Source organism: Sesamum indicum, linkage group LG14, assembly GCF_000512975.1.
Source record: "Sesamum indicum cultivar Zhongzhi No. 13 linkage group LG14, S_indicum_v1.0, whole genome shotgun sequence".
Lineage (NCBI taxonomy): Eukaryota > Viridiplantae > Streptophyta > Magnoliopsida > Lamiales > Pedaliaceae > Sesamum > Sesamum indicum.
The window spans coordinates 4041191-4059771 of record NC_026158.1 but is presented as its reverse complement, the minus strand read 5'-3'; the positions used below and the strand labels follow the sequence as shown (position 1 = coordinate 4059771).

Sequence of the window (18581 nt, the reverse complement as noted above, 5' to 3'; positions counted from 1 at the left end):
TTGAATTTTCAAAATACTATAAATTATCACAACTTAAAAATTCCTGGTAAATTACTAATATAATCATGGTTAAATAAAATTAAAGTAAAAAATTTAAATTTTTATCATACTTAATCAATATTCGCCAGGGTTTTAAAAGAGAAAATATTTCCCATAGTTTTGGCCACACTTACGGAAACAACTGCTAGTGACCGTTGCGAAATCATGATTAATTTGTATTTGTCATATTTTTTTTTTATAATAATTAATCGTAGCAAAAATCATATTTATCTAGTGAATCATGCTTTCTAGCTATGGCGGTTACCTAATTCGGGAACAATGTAATTTTGATCCATTAATTATAAGGTGATGACACTTTTTGTCCTGTTCGATATGAAAATTGCAATCAGGGACTGTAATTAAAAAATAGGACATTTAGTCCAAATCTCGACGAAAATGCTAAATTTGCCGAGAATTATCACATGCTTTGCACACGATTTAGTCAATTTGGGGTTTTTTTTAATTTTTTGTGCCACTTTTGCTGACTTGGCTCGAGGAACACAAAGAAAAAAGTATAATTTTAATTCTATAACTATAGGAGTGTGACATATTTAGTCCAAATACTACTAGAACAAAAAATGCTACGTCAACAAAACTAGCCGTAGAACTAAAATTTCAGCCAAGCATTACTTTCGACGAATTTAACATTAATTTTGATGAAATTTGAATTAAATATATATATATATTTTTTAATTATAATTCTCAATTACATTAAAAATAAGAAAATACCAAAATTACCACCCTTATAATTACAGGACCAAAATTACATTTTTGGGTACCTAATCCTCTCTTCTCATTTGCTTACATAGACAAATCTCAAACCATCTAATCGAATATCAAATTCCCTAGAAGTCAAATTCCCCATTTTGAGGGGCAAATCATGGAAATGATATGTCAAATGGAAAATAAAATAAGAGACCAATAATAGATGAAGCCATCACTACAAGCATTAATCATCAATTAATTAACATAAATAATTCAATTTTTTACTATATAATTAAAAATCAGCTTAATTAATTAAATAATCATGTCTACGTATATTATATAAGTGTATCTATCTAATTAATGGGATTAGCAGCTGATTAATGATTCTGTCTTTTAGCCATTATTTATTTATTTTTTGGGCATTAATTAATTCTCAGCCGTATACTATACATAGTACAACACAATTAATTAAGTACAAAATCAAATACTCCTCTCTTAAATGAAAGACAAACTACGTACTACATGTCTTCATATCTTGTAATAACTATAAATTTACTTTTTTAAAATTATTAAAAAAGAGATAATTACACTCCCCCTCCTAAAATTTGGTCTAATTACATTAGACTTCCTATAGTTTAAGAAATTACATTTAGAACCTCTTGAGTTGCTTTCATCTAATAAATTTGTCCATTCGTTAGTCAACATTCACGAATTTGCTAATATTAACAAAAAAAATTGAAAAAAAAAAATCTCTTTGTACTCTTGATTGACTAATTGCTAACTTATTACAGGTTGAATAAATCTTTTTATGACCAAATCACCCTCATACTCCTTCACGCGTTAATGCATATGAGGAGGTATATCGTCACTGTTATAGGGGCAGTTTAGTTCGAAAGAAATTGTTTGACCTACAATAAATCAGTATTAAATCAATCGATGGTATATATCAATTTTCATTTAATTTTTCTATTAATATTAATTTAGTGAATTTTGACTAACAAAGGGATTAACTTGTTAGACGGAAACAAACCTTAGGGGTGCTAGATGTAATTTCTCAAACTACAGGGGGTCTACGTGTAATTACACCAGACCTTAAGATTTAATCCTACAATTTTAAATTTTTGACAATTTTAATCATTTTTATTTTTTTTGCCAATTTTGGCTGAAGAATTGTACGTGACTTGCACATGATCTAATTAAATTGCAAGTTTAGTCTTAGAAACCTAGCAACCATCGTTCACATGTCACGAACTTATTATATGTAGCACATTGTAACCAATTACTTGTTATAAATTTGATCTGATTAAAATAATTATATTTATTAATTTATCAATATTCACCATTTTTTGTAAACTTAGAAAATCGCGTATAATATGATTGATGTAGGGCAAGCGTCCCATATTAATTGCAAATGAGGACTTTGAGCGGTTTATAGGCCTAAGACCTCTCTTCTCTAGCTAGCTAGATGTCTTTTAGGACAAGCCACTTCTAAGAAGCTCGAGCGGACAATACCTCGAGCAATAGGCACCATTCAAATCGTAAGTTGTATCATTTGGTACCGTCTATCAAAACAAGGCCATGTACCCCTCTTAAACTCTTATTGAGTGATTAATGACGTAGGCAAGCGTCTCACATTAATTACAAACGAAAAACTTAAACAAGTTATAAAGTTGAAGACATTTTCTTTCTAGTAAAATATCTTTTTAGAACAAATCAATGAATTTTTAAGAAGCCAAAACAAATGATATCGAGGACGCACAAATCAAGGTGCAAGCTGCATCACAAATGAAGCGATTAGAAGTTCAAAATGAAAGTTGTGCAAATTAAAGAAGGAATCTGACGCGTGTTAAAGCCCAAAAATTACCAAATCCTATTCTCAATCTTAGGGGAGACAAGTTTCAATATCACTATGAATGCATGCAATAAAAAGACTATGCTGTCTAACTTTTCTCCTAATAAATTAACTCAGGTTACTTTGTACCTGTTTACCTACTCATCACTAGGGTATAAAACCCTTGTCTCCATTCATAGTGATTGCCTTTCAATGATGCTACTGCACCCCTCCCCCCCACCCCACCCCACCCATATATATACATACATAAAAGAGAGCATTACACTTATTAATAATACACTTAAAGGAAGAAAATAGTGTTGTCAAAGGGAGATAAAGCACTTTGATTGGCCCATCCCATGTCTCCTCAATAGCCTCATCATTTGATTATTGCCCACTTGAATCAAATTCCATCTCATTATTTTCAAACCAAATTATTCATAAAAAATTCAATTAATATCATACATACATATATATACATATATATATTAATTAATTTCTTCAGGCATTAACAATTCATACCCAAGAAACGATCGATAATGTCCAATGATCCAGGTGGGCAGGAAGCTGGTGGACCATCAAGATCAGCGGAGCAGCAGCAGCAGCCGCGAAGCGGCGGGACTGGAACACCTTCGGGCAGTACCTCCGGAACCAGCGGCCGCCGGTGGGGCTGCCGCAGTGCAACTACAGCCACGTCCTTGATTTCCTCCGGTACTTAGATCAGTTTGGTAAGACTAAGGTTCACGTACAGGGGTGCGTGTTCTTCGGGCAGCCAGAGCCGGCGGGGCCCTGCAGCTGCCCGCTGAGGCAGGCGTGGGGCAGCCTAGATGCACTGATCGGGCGGCTGCGGGCAGCCTACGAGGAGAACGGAGGAGCGGCGGAGACGAACCCTTTTGCGAATGGGGCCATACGCGTGTATCTGAGGGAGGTGAGGGAGTCTCAGGCGAAGGCGCGGGGGATACCCTACAAGAAGAAGAAGAAGAAGAAGAAGAGGAAAGCTAGTGATCATGATCAAGGGACGATGATGCCCTCCAATTCCAGTTTTCAATCTTCTGGAATTTGATGCTTATTTCATTATAATTAACGAGTAAAATCTCTCTCTCTCTCTCTCTCTCTATATATATATATATATATTAATATACATATAAAAATATGAAAATATTTTGTGGGTTTTTTATTTGAACTGCAGAATTGGTGAATGTTTGTCTTTTCTTTGATCTTGAAGTGCTTGAAGCTCATTTATGTCTTGATGGGAAAAACATGTAATTTTTACTTTTTATCTTGATATATATATATATATATATATATATGTATATGATAAACTGATGAAAGTTGGTGTTTGGTGTATAAATGGTTTACTGTAAATGTGGCATTTAGCTAAATCCTATACATTGAGAATTAAATCCCAATAGTTTGAATACTTGAAGAAATTAAGTGATATCTGCTTCACTTCATCAAGAACCCTAACCGCCCTGCATAAACCCTAATTTGCATATATACGTTGTTTACATACAGTTGTGTATATATATATACACATATTATAGTTGAGAGTACTGTGTGAAACTGAAAATGATACATAGCCGCCCAGAGATCAAGAAACCTCGGACGCGGACACACACACGACACTGATCCATCCTCGGATCATATATCAGGGAATATTAGGACAAGAAGAAGGGAATTTTCATTTGGTGGTTCATTTTATGAATTAATAATTAAATATATATGTATATATCTGTGGGGTGATGATCGTATGTTTATTTTAAGTTTTGTCCAAATATTATGTTGTCCTCTTTTGGGATTCTGCCCACGATCTTTTGCTCCCCATCACCACTGTGTGATCCCTCATTCATAATTCACACACACACACACACACACGTGTACATGTGTGTGTGTTTGGACTTTGGAGCATAAAATCTACAGGATGATGAAAAGCTACCATAAAAACATCTGTGTCTTAAAATTCCTTACATATAATACAATAACTTCTGATCCATTTTATGATTTAGTTCATCAATTACAGTGTAAATGAATTGTTTTTGTATTTCAAGTTTACTACAAGAATGTTTTTATTTTCTTTCTTCTTCCGAAAGATCGATTTATAACATCCATTGATTATCGTCGACCTTAATTTTGTTTATTTATTCCCTACATGGTCATGATCACGATGAGAATTATTCGACAAAATGGTATTTTTAGTTTTACAAGATAAGGAGTTCGACGTTATTTAAAAAATTTATAGAATAGAAAACTAAACGTATTGAATCCCATATTTTATGGGACTAAAAATGTACCTAATTTTTCGTTCAATTATTACATGTCATGACTATGAAACATTAATTGTTGTCATATATTTGTTCTGCATGCATCTTTTTCTTCTATTTCTTTGCTAAAAAACATAAAGGCCCCATTAATTCATCAATTTTTAATCAAGTCCAAATTAACACTAGAAAATTAAATTTCCTAAAATGGGTCAATTAATTGTGTGTATACGTAGAATTGTAACTGTTTTTTTCTGTCGACAGTTTTGATAATTTCGTGGGTGGTCGTCATTCATGTTGATGTAATGGTAACGTAATGTTATTACACTAAGCAAATATCCAACTGACAATAACAATATTATTACACTTGCATCTGTATAGCTTCAAATGTCCATTTTTAGTTCCCAAACATATATAGGGTCGGCGGAATTATAGTTTTCGTTTCATTGAGTAGGGAGTTCAATATTTTAAATCTTTTATTTTATGAAAATCTTAAAATAATATTAATATTGTAATTCGACACATTTAGTTATTTGTTTTTCGTATGAAATTTTTAAACTGATCTAAAATTAAAAAAAAATACTCGACACAATTAGTTTTATGTTTTACGGAGGTTTCAAAATAGTCCAACATTGAAAAAATTCGATACATTTAGTGTCATATATCCTGTAAAGCTGCGGAGACTAAAGGTGTCGAGTTTTTTCAATGTCAGGACTATTTTGAAAATCTCGTAAAACATAGAACTCAATTCTTCGAGTTTTTCAAATTTTACATTTATCTTGAAAATCACGTAAAGCAGGTCACTAAATACGTTGAATCCCCTGCTCAATGAGACTAAAAATGTAATTTAATTTTTCACTCATATGAAAACTTTGCATAACCTGCGTGATTAGTTGAATTTGGTCGAACCTAATTCATATTATAATACATAAGGGAACATAATTTCGCCCGTTGGATGATGAGCTTCCAATTGTATGTCGATTGGAGAACGGCTTTTGATATATAACATGGTATATACTTTTTAGTAATCGATTTTCTAAAAAAAAATATCGCGACTGCAAAATAATATTATTGAACAGAATCTTATTGATGTCTAAAGAACCATATTTGTGTGTCAATGTCCGAGACAGACTGGATCAAGGGGTCCACACAGCACGAGGACGTGTGTCGTGGATGGGCGTGTGGGAGAATACATCCAATTAAATTCGTAGCATTAATATTTTGAAAGGTGTTTGAACGAGCTTATAAATTTTTAAAACTATTTTATTGGATGTTTGGAAACTTAAAAGATTCGTGTGTTCGAGCGATAAATTTCTTTAATATGTTAGTAGCTAATAAATTCTTTTAAAAAAGTACAAAGATCTCAACTTATTTTTAAGAATTTTAATAAACTAATGCAACTTTAAATATATTAATTACAAAATTATATATGCATCTATAAGCTCTATAATATTATTTTATAATAAGTACAATTATCTTATAATTAAGCTTTAAAATATTTTTTAAAGTGCGTAAAGTTATAACTTTTTAAAATAAATTTAGCCAAACACCTTCTTATTAAATGGTTTCTAATTAGGAATAAATATGGGCTCGTAATATTGAGCATATATTTGATTGATGATTTCTTAATTATTTTGCTTTATGTTATTTTATTTTGCAGCACATATTTTTGAATTTTTTGGTACTTAATTGTACCATGGCCGGTTTGGCTACATTAGCAGAAAATTCGTCGCTCATCTGTTCATTGGCTAATTTAAGGGAAAATTGCAAATCTCGTCCTCTAATTTATGGGGCATGATATTTTTGGTCCTGTACAAATTAATTTTCATAATTTAATTTTGTAACTTTAAAATTTTAACAATTTTCATCCAATTGGCTTAGAAATTACATGCGACTTATACATGGATCAATTAAATTGCATTTTAGTCCTGTAACTTCAAGGGCGTTGGCATTTTAGTCCTATAATTTAGGAAAGTTGGCTTTTTTAGTTCTGCATGACTTAGCTTATAGGACTAAAAATTACAATTTAATTAGGCCATGTGCAACTCACATGTAATTTTTTGGCCAAATTAGCCGAAAAATGATTAAAATTGCCAAAATTTTAAAGTTATAGGACTATAAGTTACATGACTAAATTTCAATATTTCCGCTAATTTAATCTAGCTAGTATATATGCACAAAAAATTGCAAACATGATCCCGTAATTTTATGAGGGCGGCAATTTTAGCTCTATTGAAATTTAATATAATAATAATAATTAAGTCAAGTTATTTTGAAAAAAAATGTTTAAAAAGGACTATACCAAAATTCCAACAACATTTATAATTTCCAACAAATTTAACCTTAATGTGGAATCTTATGAAAATACAAATATTAATTGTAGGAGGACTATATTTTGTCAGCCCTATAATTACGGGATCAAAATTACAAATTTTTCGATACATACGTAACCTAGCACTAGCTACAATATCATTTGAATAAGGGATAATTATACTGTCATTCATTGAGGTTAATTTGGTGTAATTACAAGTAGACCTCTTGTAATTTAATTTAAAAAATTATATCTAGTATTTATGAGGTTTATTTATGTCTAACAAAGAACTCCGTCTGTTAGATGAATTTACCAAATTTGTCGATATAAAATTGGATGAAAATCCATATTTACCCCAATTGACGCTACAAGAAAACACGACATTGGTGACAAAATATCAAGTGATAATTCTAAAACTTAACACTAAAAATATATATTAAGTGACAAATTTTATCTTGTTACTATATAATGATTAGTGAAAAAAATTATATACAAAGTTGTCACTAAACACAATTAGTGACACATCCATAGTGACAACTTAAACACAATATAGTAACATAATTACTATTTGTTGCCACTAGATCGTCACTGACATGTATCACTAGTTAATTGCATTTAGCGATAATTTGTGCACATTTTTGTCACTAATTCTTGCTAATAATAATTTTTAAAAAATAATAGTAATTAATAAAATCATAAAATTCATTAATAAATATCCTTATCACTGAATATATATAATTAGTAAGGATATTAAAATTTTTAATTTTTTTTGGTTCATTAATCTTCTATTTTCTTTTAACGTGATCCATTATTAATGATTTATTGAAGGTCTAATAAATTTTTTTACGATCAAACTACTCTTATACATATATGTTCACACATTAATGCATGCGAAGAGGTATATTTTTACCTTTATAAAAATAATTTAATTAAAAAATATTTATTTGATCTGCAATAAGCGATCATTCCCAATAGTAAAATAAAGTATATTTTCCTCAATAGTATTGATTAATTAATTCTAAGACTGAAAAGGAGATATATAAATCAAGATTATCATCTAAAAAATGAAACCTTAGTGATAAAAGCACTAAGAAGTCCCCATTGCCTGTGGCCCCCCATCAATTTGCAACACTCATCATATTGTTCTTATTCCATATTGGACTTTTATATATATAAATCTAATATTGTTCTATTATTTATTTTTTTTAGTCAAATATAACATAATTAAAAGAAAGAATATTCATTTGTTATTTTTGGGAAATATGGTATTTGAAAAGTTCTATATCATAAAGGGCTTCTTTAAAGTTTGTTATAATTATAGACGGACGTTAATTTTAAAGAATATTTTAAAATTTTTAAATATTGAGGTGTATTTATAATTACGACAATTTTCAAGGAGTCCGTTGAAATTTATCCATTAAAAAATTAAAATAAAAGATTACGACATAGATTGAGTTTACTTTTTTCACAACTAGAAAAAATATTAATATTGTTAAAAGTAAAAAATTATGATCGAAATACTAATGAACTGCATCTATACAACGCAATTAGTTGTTTTTGCAAGCAATGCTAAAATATTAGCCATCGCTGAAAAATCATGGAAAATATTTTGATTATAATTAAAATCATGATAAATTTAATTAACTGTAGTTAAAACTTAAATTTTCTCATTATTTTTATTTAATTGTGGTAGATAATATTAATTTGTAGTGGTTTTTAAATTGTTGTCATTATAATTTGACAAATATATATATATATATATTATTGTACGCCCTAAATAAAATCGATATAAAAATTTAAATTGTAGTCGCAGCTAATTAACATTTGCCATGGTTTTATCCATGGATATTTGCTATAATTTTTAACTGTAATTGATGTTTTGACATTGCTTGCAAAACAACAACTAATAACTGCAGGCTTGGTTAATTATCAGTTATATTTTTAACTATAATAATTAATCATAACGAAAAATGAAATTAATTTATCATGTGACTTCTACAAAGATGTATTAAATGTATGATTAATAATTTTTAATTATATTGACATATTGCTCAATTGTTCTATTTATTAAAATATTAATATAATCATGTAAGTATGATTATATATATATATATATATGTTGGACAAGCTCTTTAAATTAAATTCAAAGAACATCATCAAATTCTTAATTGAATTATTTTTTTATAAATATTAATAGATTTCAAATTCTTAGCCATTTGATATATGTTATCTAAATATTCGTCTCAAATCCGAATTCATAAATCGAAATGTAACCTTAAGTTGTACATAACTCATTATATATATATATATATAAGATTATTCTCTATATTATAAATTAAGCACAATGATTCAAAAATTATGACAAATCAATATTATCTATTACAATCAAATAAAATCTATACGAAAACTTAAATTTTGTTCGCGATTACTCAATATCATTATGATTTTACGTGTGACCAAAATATTGACAATAATTTCTAATTGTAACTATTGTTTCGATCTCATTTGTAAAAATAACAAATAATACTTGTTACTCAATCATGATTAATTAATTTTTGCTACGATATTTTATATTTAACTGTGATAATTAATTTTAACAAAAAATCATATTTTTTTCTATTTGAATCGTGTTGTTCTCCCATCACGGAGAAACATTATGATTAGAACACAATTTTTATGTTTCACATACATGTGTTTGATGTCGCTTTGGTACGAAGAAAAAAATGGAAAGTTTGATATGACCTGCTTAGGTATTACAGTAAGTGAGAATTATACTTATCATATAATTGATATATAAAATAAAAAATAATTTAATTATTATGCAATTATTTGAATTTTTGACCAAAAAATTCAAAATTAAAGAACGTGCAAAAACCCATTATTCCGAGTTATGTAGGCAAACATCCCAACGTCTCATTTTCCTAGCGAAATACCTTTTTAGAACAAAGTCGTGAAACTCGTACAAAACCAAAATAGACACAATAAAACTCCAATCGCATCACACGCTATATCTGCTGCCAAGTTTCAACTATAATAAAAATATAAAATTTGAAAAATATAAAAAAAGGGATTTATTTATTTAAATAAAATAAAAAAAAAGAGGCATAATGGAGACCCCAATTGGGCATTGATATTGGGAGATTCTTGCAACTTTGTGAAGCAGCAATGATGGGTTTAATAATTATTCTCCATTTTAGTATACCTCGATTTTTCATCGTATACTCCCATTTATTACAACCTACTCACGCTTTTTGTCTTATTCCTCAATGCGCCATCATCATCTTTTTGCCAATTGTCGCTACTGTTAAGCTTTTTTTGACGACTTCCGTGAAGCCGCATATTCTTCTTTTGTAATTTAGAATTTAATCACAAAGAATATTTATGAGTCTAAATAAAAACAATTTCTTTGATTTGTGCATTTACATATTTATTTTTATAAGTTTTTGAACTTATTATTAAGAATTTTTTTTATATGAACGAATTTACCTTCCTGTATTATAAACAATTACAATCAATAATACTTTTCAGTTCATTACGAGAACTAAAACCGAGCTGAACCTATTTTCTTGATCTTCCTCTGCTGCAAATGCATTTTCACCCAAGCCTGTTTGTGCTATAGAATCAAAGTGTATCGGAATCCCACTGCCTACCCACATTGCTCTTCAACGAAAAAAATTGCAAACTTGAAATTGACAATTATAATATATCTTACCTATTGAAGGTTTTTTTGTCTTTGTATTGCATCCACAAAATGGTATAGCTGTCGAGTTTTTCATATCTAGGTTGAATGGCCAATGATTTATTTGCTTCATTGTTGAAACAGAGAGTTAAATTGATAACTTTTTTTCACATGAGTTTTTTTTTTTTTTTTTTAATATTTAGTATATTACAAGGAGATAGGTTGGAATTTTTTCAATTTTTATAGGGTAAATTACAATGACCTTCCATGAGGTTTAACATAATTATACTCCCTTATTGTTTGAAAAATTACTAATACTCTCTGATTTTAACGGTCATCTAACAATTAACCTAATCCGTTAGGTTTTTATTTATTTTTTATTGTGAAATGATTAAAACGCCCTTATGGATTAAAAATTATAATTTTGTTTTATTTTTTAAAATTTTTTGATTTTTCAAGGACTAAGTGGATAATGTTGTTTATAATTTTTAAAAAAAATTCATCCACCCAATTCGATTTTTTTATAAGTTTTTAATTTACTTTTTTTAAAAAAAGAATAAAAAATACAGTAAGATTAAAGTTGAAAATTCCATACCTCCATCCAAAAATTACATAATTTCATTAAACATCAGGAAGTATTTGTAATTTTTTCAACAACGAGGAGATATTCATAATTATGATACATTTGAAGAACAATTATTATAATTTACCCGTTTTTATATGATGGGGAGGCAATAAAATTAATATTTGAAAATAATTTTTTTGAATTTTAAATTCGTAAAAATATGCAAAGTTTGAAAAGTCCAAAAAACATATTGGACACGCCTTACTCGTGTTTGACATTGTATTCTAACTCTCCTTTTTTTTAGAAGAAAACTTATAAACTTCAGAGTGTGTACTGAAAATAAATTAGACATAAGTTGAAAGCAGTTGAAGCAATACATATTGTCTTTTACCAGAAAAAAAGCCAAAGAAAACATACATAAACATTAGTACATGAAGAATCAGAATTGAATTTGAATAGATAGAACCGAATCAATTTCTCTGAATGCACATACGGTCCTGAAAGAGTGCGAGTAGACTATGCTGCAAAAATCAGATTACTTACCTCATACCTGGACCAAACAGCCTATTTATACAACAAAAATTCCATCTTGTGACACAAAATTCAACTCTCAGGCTACCATATTGGGCGCCCCAACGGCATGATTGTCGACTTGGGAATCAAAGTTGATGCTTCTTGCAACGTCAAAGAAATGGGCAACTGCTTCCTCAGGAGTACCGACAAGAACTCCGTGGCCTAGGTTGAGAATGTGGCCCTTTCTCCCTGCACAGTTTACAACCCTGACAAGCAACACGGATCTTATCAGCTTCATATTTTATCCAAGGTAAGGGTCCATTACAGAAATCTCCCCTGAATGTTAGTGTAGTTAGTGACATTAGCCCTCCTCTTTGAAATCACCAAACGGTTTCCTAAAAGTTTAATACATGTACATACCCACACAACTTGTTTAGAACTTGTGGTAATGTTTAGAAGTTTGATTGGATGTTAACATCATAAGTTTGAAATACACGGGTTTAATTTGTTTGTGTCTAGTATCAGAGGAAGATAAAGATAAGGTGTACTTTAATACGAAAACTTGGCTTTTTGTGATTTTGGAAGGAAGAGGGGTGCAGTCAGTCAGGCATTGTGGTAATTCCTATGGAGGTCATAATTAACCCTATAAGTGCAAAATGAACTAAACTTGTGCAAGCACACCGTCCACTTAATAAACATATAAATGCCATGTGTTGTTAAGGCATGAGAGTTCACTAGATCGACAATTGGATGAATAGACATGAACCTGTTAATTTCATTGGTTACTGCAGGAAGAGGAGAAAATAGGTAGGCAGGGTCTACATTTCCTTGTATGCTAATATCACTTCCCAGGCGCCTCCTTCCGTCGGCCATATCAACTGTCCAGTCGAGCCCAATCACGTCAACTCCAGTTCCTTTCATCCGTTCAAGAAGACCACCATTTCCGTTGATATAGAGCACAAGGGGTGTTTGAGGGCATTTCTCCTTAACTACTCTTACTATCTGCATTCATAAACTTGAAGGTGCTCAGAAAGGAGAAGTTTGGAATACATTTGACACGAAGCAAGTACATTATGGCTACACTACGATGTCAAGCGAGCATCAGTTCCTAAACCCAAATCGATCAAATACTAATTCATGAGGAGATATCCCTCATTTTGAAGAATTTATGCCCTTGTTCAATGAATCAACATAGTTTCTGTATCTCCAACTTCTTGTATAGTAGAACTAAATCTAACCCCTCTCTGCAATCTTTACAAGCCTAAAGCACAAGAATGACGTACACAGAGAGCTGCCAGTTCATGAAACTAGAATGCCAGCATTAGCCAAGACATAATCAGCACAACACACAAGAGAATACTCTAATTTACTGCAGACAGTGATCAGAAGCTCAAAAGGACCAATTCTTGCTCTCACTCGCCTTCCACACTCCTGCTGTAAAATATTGTTTTATCAAAGAAAGAAAAGCATGAATTAGAGTAAAATCCAACTTACTTCATTGATATAAGGCTTAGACCAGTTGTCCCACATAGCAGGTGGCAGTTGGCCGCCCCACGAATCAAATATTTGTATGCAATGAGCTCCAGACTCCACTTGGAAAATGATGTACTCGGCTATTGCCTTGGTCAAATGAGAGAGAACACCCCTTAGCAAATGTGGTGCTGTATGGCACATACTCTTTATCGTTGTATATGTCCGAGTCGTTCCACCTTCAACTATATAGGTAGCAATTGTCCAGGGAGCTCCCACAAAGCCCAAAACTGCAGTTTGTTCCCCTACCTAAAATGAAGGATACGAGAATGGTTTTTCATGGACGAAATTGGATCTTTAGAGAAGCCTTGAACCTAGTATGAGAATATCATCTTAAAGCACTTGGTAGGTGGTACAAACCTGTTTCCGCAATATCCGGAGAGATTCTCCAACAAATTGTAGTTTTTCAAAATCAATTGGATGCAATGTTTTCAAGTCCTCTTCTGAACGGATGGGAGATTGTATTACGGGACCCCGCACCTCTTCTATGTCAAAATTAACACCAAATGCAGGTAGTGGGGTAAGTATATCAGAGAAAATAATAACTCCATCGGGTTGGAAAGCTTCCCAAGGCTGCAAAGAAATTTGCACAATGAGATCAGTTGTCTCTGATCTCTCTCTGAAGGATGGATATTTCTCTGCAAGCTTTCTATAAACAGCCATATACCTTCCCGCTTGACGCATCATCCATGCAGGAGGCCGATTAACTGGATCTCCTCTAGCAGCCTTTACCAAAAGTGGATCTGAAAGCCATTTTGATAAATCAAAAGTAGAACATTTTTAATTCTGAAAATCTTACATTATAGAAACAGCATGAACCCCCCAAAAAAAGCTGATGCAGGACCAAGCTCAAAACAGGGAAACTTCCTTTCCCCACAAAGAGAAATGCAAGGACACATAAGAATGCCTCAAATCAGCCATTGTTGTAGGCATTAGTGAAAAAATTGTTCCAAAGTTAAAAACTTGAATGATTGATGATTCCATGAATTATGAGTCCAACAGAGCATAGACAAGTATCATGCTATCAATGTCATTAAACCTTATTTCTAAGATATACTTTATTCATCTCCAATATAAAACACAATCTCATTAACTAATCCAAACATATTCCCGTCTCACACGAAAACCTATACAAAATTGAAAATAGAAACACAGACAAATAAAATAGCCAGACATATGAAACTTCCAACTCAGGATACCACACATCGTACTTTGAAACACCAATACTTCGAAAATGCTGACATAGAAAAGAAAATTCCCACACACACACACACACACTACAAGTGGGCAAGATATATACCAGAAGAAGAAGCTGATGCGCAAGGGACAGTGAATTTGTGGGCTTCCTTGCGGGAGAACGCAACCCCATTGGACCTTCCGGCGGGTAGAAAATTCAGGGGCGTAAACAAGCTCGATGATTTCCAGCCCAGACCCACTGTGCAAGAATTGCAGTAGGAACTGCAGAAAGCACGTAATTTTACAAAAGTAGAAGCTCGTTGTGAATCAAGAAAGAATTCGGGACAGAAATCGAAGCTTGCCTGCTGAAGGTGGAGAAGCCCATTAAAATTGGCGATCCCCTTTGTTGTTCCTCAGTGCTCGCTGGGTTTCTCCTATTCCCCTTATCGCCTTAGTTTGGTGGTTGAGGAAAAGTAAAAAACTGTCCAAAAACTGTAAAGCCACAGATCAAAACGCCTAAAATGTCCAAACTTGCAACACCAATAATGCCTAACCATTAGTCAGCCGCACTCCAAAATATTAATTTTAAGAGATATTTATAATATTTTAAATAATAATAAAATATTTATAATTATAATCATTGTAATATACTCAAAAAATAATATTTATGTTTTTTTTGTTGTAATAACATTGTTATGAAGAAAATTCATTAATCTAAAATTAATATATTCTTTAAAATTATTAAATGTGTAACTTTATATATTATTGACCATAATGATGAGTGCGTAAAAAAGAGGAATTATAACTTCAAAAGATTTGAAGCAATCGCAACAAGTTTGTTTGATCGGGGTAAAAATAAGTGTATAAGAGAAAGTGAAAATAAAAAAGATCAATTATATTTTGATTTTTTTTAAAAATTTAAAATTATACTTTTCTCTAAAGAAATTTTAAAATTATACTTATTTCCCCTTTAAAAATCTCTATTTACCGCAGACCCCCTTCCATTATGATTGAAGTGAAAAATACTAATGTCAATAAAAAAATTAAATAAATTTTTAATTTTACTTTTTATTTAATATTTTCATGTATATTTTGGTACTTATAAATATAATATATATATATATATATGGAATGAGGTTAATATGACTATATTTTTTTTCTTATAAATACAAAATTATTACGCGAGGATGTTGAATGAGAGGGAAAATTAATTTTTTTTTGGCTAACATTAATATTTTTTTGTCCAAACTGTAACGAAAGGGGTCTGAATAAATGATGAATTTTCAGAGGGAGTATAAGTACAATTTTAAAACTATTTTAGAGGAAAGTGTAATTTTATATTTTTAGAAAGGGTCTAAATGTAATTAAATCAGTAAAAAGTAATATAGAAGAAATAATTTGGTTAGAGAGAGCATATGGAGAGTCCTTGTTTGCCATTGGCCAAATAAAATAAAATTCTTTTATTTAAAGGATTTAATGCATAGAACACTAAACCAAACAAATATTAATTAAACCGACGTATTAAGTTGAAATATAATGTTAAAAATAATTTGATAATTTAAAAAAAATTAAAATTTATTTCCGACAACAAGAGGCTTGTTTTCTGGTCCATATATATATACCAGGCATTAGTATATGGGAAATTCTAAACCGACAGGATAAATTTGAATCAATTATATAATAAGTGTAATGTACTTATCATGTGATTGACGTATAAATTAAAAATAGTGACCAATCATATAGTAACTGTATGTGATGATTTGATACGATCTTGAGGTAAAAATTTTTCTTAGTATGAGCATATGTGGCACACTCATATGTGCATAATTAATTTTATTATTTTAAATATTTAAAAGTGCAAAAAAAAATGACAAAATAATCAAAAAAATGAGAGAAGAAAAAGAGATGGGAAAGTTGAAAAAAGAGAAAAATGGAAAGTTAAGGGAAAAAAAGAAAAATAGTTAAATATTAAAAATAATAAAAATTGACATACCAAAATTAAGTGGGACGTCAAAAGGTGCTCTCACTTCATATATACTATAGACTAATACGGTGTCGCGCAGTACCTACCCACATAATTTTTAATAATATTATTTATTTTACCGAAGCTCATAATTTTTTTCTTTTATATTAAAATTTATGATTGCCATACAACCGCACATACAAAATTGTCTGGTAACTGTTTTTAATGCATGAATTACCAATTCATATTTTACTCAAATTAAATTAAAAATTAATACTTTGTACAATATATATTATATTGATAAAGATAATTATATGTACCTGCAAAACAAATACTAATATATTATTTCAATTTCAATTAACAAAAAGCTTAAATAAAATGAAATAAATTTCATTTTTTAGTACATGTAATTGCATGGAATTAATTTTTTAAAGGAGTTTGTTGAGTAGTTAATTTAACATAAGTTGAGAAGTTGAAGGATACTTTTGATAATATAATAATTTGGTGCAGTAGTATCAAAATTACTACTTTGAGTCTGTATATAGATGAAGGGTAAAAACTCTTTTTTCAACTTTTTTTGTAGAAAAATAGTAAAAATCAAAATTTACTTTTTACTTTTTTGGTGGTTCAAGAATTGTTAATATTTTGAATATGTAGGGTTATGATCTGAATCCGAATTCAGGTTAAGTATAGCAGGTTTTTAAAGTTTAGAAATCTTACAAGAAATAATCAAGAATTGAGAAACCACTAGAATCAGAAGGAACGAAAAGGCATACAGATTGGATTTTTTATTTCAAATCATGTTACGTTTTATATTCACATAGTACGTGTATAAAGAAGATATCACGTATTTTATTTTAGAGAAAATTATACGCGTTGCGTGTATATGTTAAACGAAATAGAAGATGCTAGGCCATTTGGAAATAGAAAATCCATCCGTGTAAAGAGCCTTTGAGGGAAAAGAGCAAACCATAATTCAGTGTCTTTTGCAAGTATTGCTCTCCTTATCATGCAGAATGGTGTAGTTTGAGCTTCTTACATTCCTAGAATAGCACAACTTGTTACCAGAATAGTGATAGTCTTGTTTGGTCCTTCCCCATCCACTGATCATCTTATCTTTGTAAACCAGATATCCATGTGCATTCTGCGTATTTTTTAGTTGATGCACGGAGGATCCATAACGGGACGTTATTCGGCTCTTCTCACTGATGTCTAAGGCCACGTTAGCTCTAGATTCAACGGTTCCGTTCCCTTTCTCGTCGTTATCAGAGTACATGTTAAGCCCAAAGTTTCTGAATAATTTGCTAGAGCCAACTGAAGATGACGGCGTTTTGGAACCAAGACTGCCCTTGAAGTATATCCTCTGATTCAATATCTGCAAATTCCCATCTTTTCCCAACTCCATTGCATTGCTATACTTGAATTCTTGGTGCGATTTGGTTGTGATCATTCCATTGGACGATTTCACCCATCCACTTGAGGTTACTGACCGACTGGCGTTTGCAACGAAAGATCCATCAGAACCAGCAACGTTCGAAAGAAGAGACAAGGAAAGGGGACTACTACTATGTTTCAACAGCTTTCCCTGTGTTTTCACACTCTTCTTATCTAACCAAAGATGCAAATTTGCATCAATGTACCACACATTTAAAGCATTTGTGACACTGAATGCAAGCCTATGGCTTTTCCCATCCAATAATTTACCTAAGAAAGGGGTTATCTCAATATCATAAGTTGGGAGATCAAAGGAACCAATTCCAGTAATCGGTCTCCAGAACAATGGATTGATACCCCCTGTGAAGATCACTGTAAAAGGCCAAATTGCACCAACAATCATATCATCCAACATAACCACAACCTCCCGAAACGGGCCGTTGCCAGGCATTCCAGTAAGATTATTCACAGAAATGTACTCATTTGGATAATTTGCATACCAAAATTCATCATTCTCATGAAAAGAGACGTAAACTTCAAGCACTGCCCTGTATGCATTCTGTGGAATTTTGATTTC

At 31.0% G+C, this 18581-nt stretch overlaps 3 protein-coding genes across 3 annotated transcripts in view; 1 reads left to right on the top strand and 2 right to left on the bottom strand.

Moving 5' to 3' along the window:
- On the top strand, positions 1588 to 3958 carry LOC105177081 (protein LIGHT-DEPENDENT SHORT HYPOCOTYLS 10-like). The gene is made up of 2 exons (XM_011100103.2): positions 1588 to 1601; positions 3131 to 3958. Exons 1-2 carry the CDS (start codon positions 1588 to 1590, stop codon positions 3636 to 3638), a joined length of 522 nt encoding a protein of 173 aa, XP_011098405.1. The 3' UTR covers positions 3639 to 3958.
- Positions 11754 to 15122, bottom strand: LOC105176937 (uroporphyrinogen decarboxylase 1, chloroplastic). Its single transcript, XM_020698871.1, has 6 exons — positions 14970 to 15122; positions 14732 to 14889; positions 13792 to 14174; positions 13396 to 13680; positions 12668 to 12903; positions 11754 to 12167 (listed from the first exon to the last, which is right to left on the bottom strand). The coding sequence occupies exons 1-6, from the start codon at positions 14990 to 14992 to the stop codon at positions 11999 to 12001; spliced, it is 1254 nt and encodes a 417-aa protein (XP_020554530.1). The 5' UTR covers positions 14993 to 15122; the 3' UTR covers positions 11754 to 11998.
- LOC105176936 (peptide-N4-(N-acetyl-beta-glucosaminyl)asparagine amidase A) overlaps positions 17547 to 18581 on the bottom strand; it is a 1760-nt gene continuing 725 nt past the window's right edge. The window contains exon 2 of the mRNA XM_020698841.1: positions 17547 to 18552. Coding sequence (XP_020554500.1) covers positions 17547 to 18552 — 1006 coding nt within the window. The remainder of the gene's footprint in view (positions 18553 to 18581) is intronic.